At 40.2% G+C, this 4,571-nt stretch overlaps 1 protein-coding gene across 1 annotated transcript in view; it reads right to left on the bottom strand.

The window, feature by feature from the left end:
• The window catches only part of IL1A (interleukin 1 alpha), an 8,002-nt gene extending 4,036 nt beyond the window's left edge, over positions 1-3,966 (bottom strand). Inside the window, exons 1-5 of the mRNA XM_023518848.1 lie at positions 3,929-3,966; positions 2,913-2,961; positions 1,518-1,740; positions 1,344-1,349; positions 326-490 (exon numbers count right to left, since the gene is read on the bottom strand). Coding sequence (XP_023374616.1) covers positions 326-490; positions 1,344-1,349; positions 1,518-1,740; positions 2,913-2,961; positions 3,929-3,966 — 481 coding nt within the window. The remainder of the gene's footprint in view (positions 1-325; positions 491-1,343; positions 1,350-1,517; positions 1,741-2,912; positions 2,962-3,928) is intronic.
• Between the last annotated feature and the right edge of the window lie 605 nt (positions 3,967-4,571).

The raw sequence follows: 4,571 nt of genomic DNA, 5'->3' as shown, positions 1-4,571 counted from the left end.
CTTTCTTTCTTTCTTTCTTTCTTTCTTTCTGAGACAGGGTCTCTACCTTTTGCCTGGGCTAGAGTGCAGTGGTGTCATCATAGCTCACTGCAGCTTCAACTCCTGGGCTCAAGGGATTGTGCTCTTTAGCCTCCCAAAGTGCTAGGAATGAGCCACTGTAGCTGGCTTTGCCTGAGATTTTTACCAGGAGTGATGTAGTTCAACCTATTCTAGAAGAAATGCGCAAACCAGGAATCTAAAGAAGTGTATTTTTTGAAAGAAGAAAACTTGAAATTAGCAAATAAACAAATAAAAGGAGAGGAGGATCACAGAGTTGGCCATTTACCTGCATGATCCATATTCTGTAGTGCAGCAGTGGTGAGGTACTGACGAGAGCTTCGAATTATACTTTGATTGAGGTTGTCATTCAGGATGAATTGGCTTTTGAGGATCCTCATATATCTGTATTTCACATTCCTCGTGAAATTCATAGGTACTGACCGGGGCTGTGCTGATCTGGGCTGTACTGACGTGGGCTGGATGCTTTCTAAGACCATTGACACAAGTTCAGATTGTGGTCTCCATATAAACACAGATGATTTATACACTCTAGTACAAGCATAGAAAATAGCTCTGGAAGGGATGCTATGAATATTCCAATCCAGGTGAGGAACAGAAAGAAGTGAAATCACCCAGTCAGCAGTAGAATTGATTCTGATTCTGGGATTATCTTGTGGTCATGTCTTTTTAAACTTTGATTCCTCACACGAAAGTTTTGTTGTTTTTTCAAAAACGAGGTTGTTAATGCAACTTTTTCATTTTTCACTGAAGGTTTCTAAGTGACCAGGAAGACTACCAGTGTTCCTCATGTGTAGTTGCAAATGAATGCATTCAGCAAAAAAGGAATACATGAAAAATTATATATGTCGCAGAGGGTGCAGGTCTACAACCTTTTGGAAAAGTGCTATGTGTCAATAGCTTCACAAATCCTCATGGCTCTCTGAAATTCTACTTCTAGGAATCTATTCTAAGTAAGTAAATGGTGGCAGAAATGACAATGTATTGATTTAGATGTTTATCGTTGCATTACTTATATGGGCAAAAACTAGCACTCTAAAACGTTCTTGATGTTGCTAAGTGAAAAAAGCTGGATATAAAATTGCATACAGTGTGATCCTAATAATGCTAGACACATTCATATGTGTGTACACACATAGAAAAGTTTTAAGGAAAACTATCATAGTGCTGGTAGTGATAGACTCAGTATATAATTGCTTTCTCCTGAAAGTCTAAAAGTCACACAACTTTTACAATATGGCCCCCAAATAAGCCCATGAGTAAGTATTCTAGATCTAGGCCACTACTAATCTCTCCATTCTGGAGAAGGATAAAAATTAACTTGCCTTCCTTATAATTACTTGACCCATGTTTGGTTTCCCTCTTGTTATTCTGACTCAGGTTCTGTTTTCCCCTATATTCTATTGTCCCCACTTACCTAAAACTACAAAGCAAGGATATTATTGTGCTTGAGGACTTACCTTCTTTTTTGTCATGTGGAATGGCCTCCAGGTCATCATCAGTGATGGACTGATCTAAATTGAACCGTCTCTTCTTCAGAACTTTCCCCTTGGCTGTCACTAGCACCACACTCTCCTGGACAGTACACCCTGATCCCTTAGAGGTTTCACAGGCACTCAGACACATGAATTGATCCACACAGTCTTTATTATGTGAGCTATGGCTTGCATCATAGAAGGATTTCTGTGAGGAAGGACAGTAGAGACTGAGAGGCTGCCACGGCCATGGAATGAGACTCTTTTTGGTAGGAGCGATATTCAACAGACTTAATGAGAAGGGTCTTTATTTGGGTCTTGGTTAACTCTTGTTTCATTGGTCCTCCCTCCCTCCTTTCCTCCCTTGCTCCCTCCCTCCTCCTCTCTCTGCTTTCATTCATCCAGTATGAAAGGATGTGATTTCTCGGGCAGACTTTTCCATCCATTTACATGCTCAAAAATGAGATGTTGTAACTAAATAGGTTGACAATGATCTTATTGAATGGTAGCCTTCTAATTAGTTCCCTCTAAGGAAGTTAAACATCTACTTGATGATGTTCAAAATATTTTAGATACTCCTTTGAAGACAGCTGTTAAAGCCAGTATTTGTGGTCTCCAAACAAATAACACAGTTTGATGAGTGACTGTAAATTTTTTTTTTTTTTTTTTTTTGAGACAGAGCCTCAAGCTGTTGCCCTGGGTAGAGTGCTGTGGTATCACAGCTCACAGCAACCTCCAACTCCTAGGCTCAAGCGAGTCTCCTGCCTCAGCCTCCCAAGTAGCTGGGACTATAGGTGCCCACCACAACGCCTGGCTATTTTTTGGTTGCAGCCATCATTGTTGTTTGGCGGGCCCAGACCAGATTAGAACCCACCAGCTCAGGTGTATGTGGCTGGTGCCTTAGCCGCTTGAGCCACAGGTGCTGAGCCTGTAAATTTTTCACTATCCATTGTCCTGCTTCCTCTGCCTCAGCTTCATGGGCCATTATGTTTGGAGACCTAAGGTCTGTTGGTGTCAGAGAGGGTGACCACAACATACCAGGCAGGTTAAGAGCCAGACTCCTGGTGAAATGGCCTGAAGAGGCTGTCCCAGGATGGCATAACTAACATCCTGATGAAACCTAACCCAGTAGACTCCAGCTCCTGGGGACTTGGGATAATTCTGCTCTATTCTGGAAAAAGCTGGTGGGCATGAAGAACACCGTCAAGTATTAGTGTAGAGAGGCAGAGGTCTTGCTTATAATGAAGGAAAGCAGGTTTATGGACCTCTAGTGAGGATAAAACAAAAGCATCTAAGATTCACACCATTGCTATTCTCTTCTGATGAAGACATTACTGCGTGAGAATAGCAACCCCATAAGAATTACAGTCATCTGCTCACCTGATTCAGACAGAGCTGGTCAAAGGCAGAACTGTGTTCTTCATTTTCACTGTTGAAATAAGATGATGAAAATATAATTCTGTTTGTTATTTCACTCTGGTCCCTAAGCAATGTATTTTAATGACCATGTTAACATTGGGTAACACCACACACACACACACACGGCCATTATTGTCATCTTTGAAAATTAAGGGCTTCTATACATACACATACATATGGTAATTCATACCTCTCTAATTTGGAATTAGTGATTATCAGGACAGGCCTTGAACTTTACCCCTGTTTTATCTACAGAAATTAGGGTTGGCTAATAAATTGAAGAACTTTGATTTCAGAGGAAAATGCTAAGCTCCTGAAGAGAAAAGGAATACTTTTGAAGCATCTCATTTTTGTTTTAACCGAATAGATCATATGCTACACATTGTTTTCAAGTATTCACTCAAACAGATTCAATAATTCATATTTGGTAAAATATCCAGACAACATTTTGACAGCCTAGATTGTGTTGGTATTTAGTAAAGATGAACATCATGTTAGTTTAAAAGGTTCCATAATTCTAACTTTTCATTCATTTACCTCTTTTCTGTGTCTGAATGATATTGGGCTGTGAGTCTGCATGAATCAGGGTGGTCAGATTGCTGTGAAGCCATTTTCTACTGCCAGTTGAGATCAAGTTTTCCTGACAATGGATTCTCTCTCAGGCAGCCCACTGAAATCCATTTTTGTTTCAGAGCATGTGAAATCAACCGAGGCTGTGTCTAAGTTGATGTTGAAATTCACATAGGACTCAACAGACCTAAAAAGTAATTTTTCTAAAACAGCCATCTCCCTGTGATCTCAGTTTAACATGATGCTTAGGTTTTCGGGGTCTTCTATAAACCTACTCTAATACCAGGGATAGGATACATCTTTAGCCTCTGCCTCTTCAGCCCTTCTGGCCACTGTAATGTCTTGCCAGATTCTGATGATCCTTGAACTCTTTGTTAAGTCACAGGAGATAGAATCTTATTTCTTACCTGTAGTAGTCTTCAAACAGGTCCGGAACTCTGGCCATCTTATCTTCTGTAACAGAGAACACTATTGGCTGTCTCCTGAGCCAGCCTCTGAATCAGATGCCTGCAAAGAGAGACACCCACACTTTGTGCTTCTTGAGAAATTTCATTGAATGACTTAGTTCATACTCAGAATTTTCCCCATTCTTCTTTTCACCTCCCTGAATTGCTAATTTTTTGTAGATAGTGATTCTTTGAATTATTTGTATGTACATCTCTCTCCTTTATTAGATTGTACACTTTTTTCTGTCTACGTCTTTTAGAATGATTTGTTTATTGTGATATTCTTTATGTGCCAAACCCAAGGTCTTGCACATAGTAGATATTCAATGAAAGTTTGAATCAGTTAAAAAATAACCCCAGAAGAATGAGGTATTTCCTTACATACTAGCTGGAGAGAGAGAGTAAGAAATGTTCAGTTTTCTCCTAATAGTTTTTGGTAGTAGAGGTTCCTTCCCAAGGGAAGTCTCAGCAGTACCCACTGACGCCCTCACAGGAAGCTAGTCCTGCGGTCCCTCAGTTCATCAGTAAAGCAGAGAATCATTTTCTGAAATCTGACTGTGATTCTAGCTCACACACCAAACCAGGGAGAGATAAGAAATGAAAG

Source organism: Otolemur garnettii, unplaced genomic scaffold, assembly GCF_000181295.1.
Source record: "Otolemur garnettii isolate 467f Iridium unplaced genomic scaffold, OtoGar3 scaffold00148, whole genome shotgun sequence".
NCBI classification, from domain to species: domain Eukaryota; kingdom Metazoa; phylum Chordata; class Mammalia; order Primates; family Galagidae; genus Otolemur; species Otolemur garnettii.
Note: the sequence above shows the minus strand (reverse complement) of the source record. Positions and strands in the feature narration are given on the sequence as shown.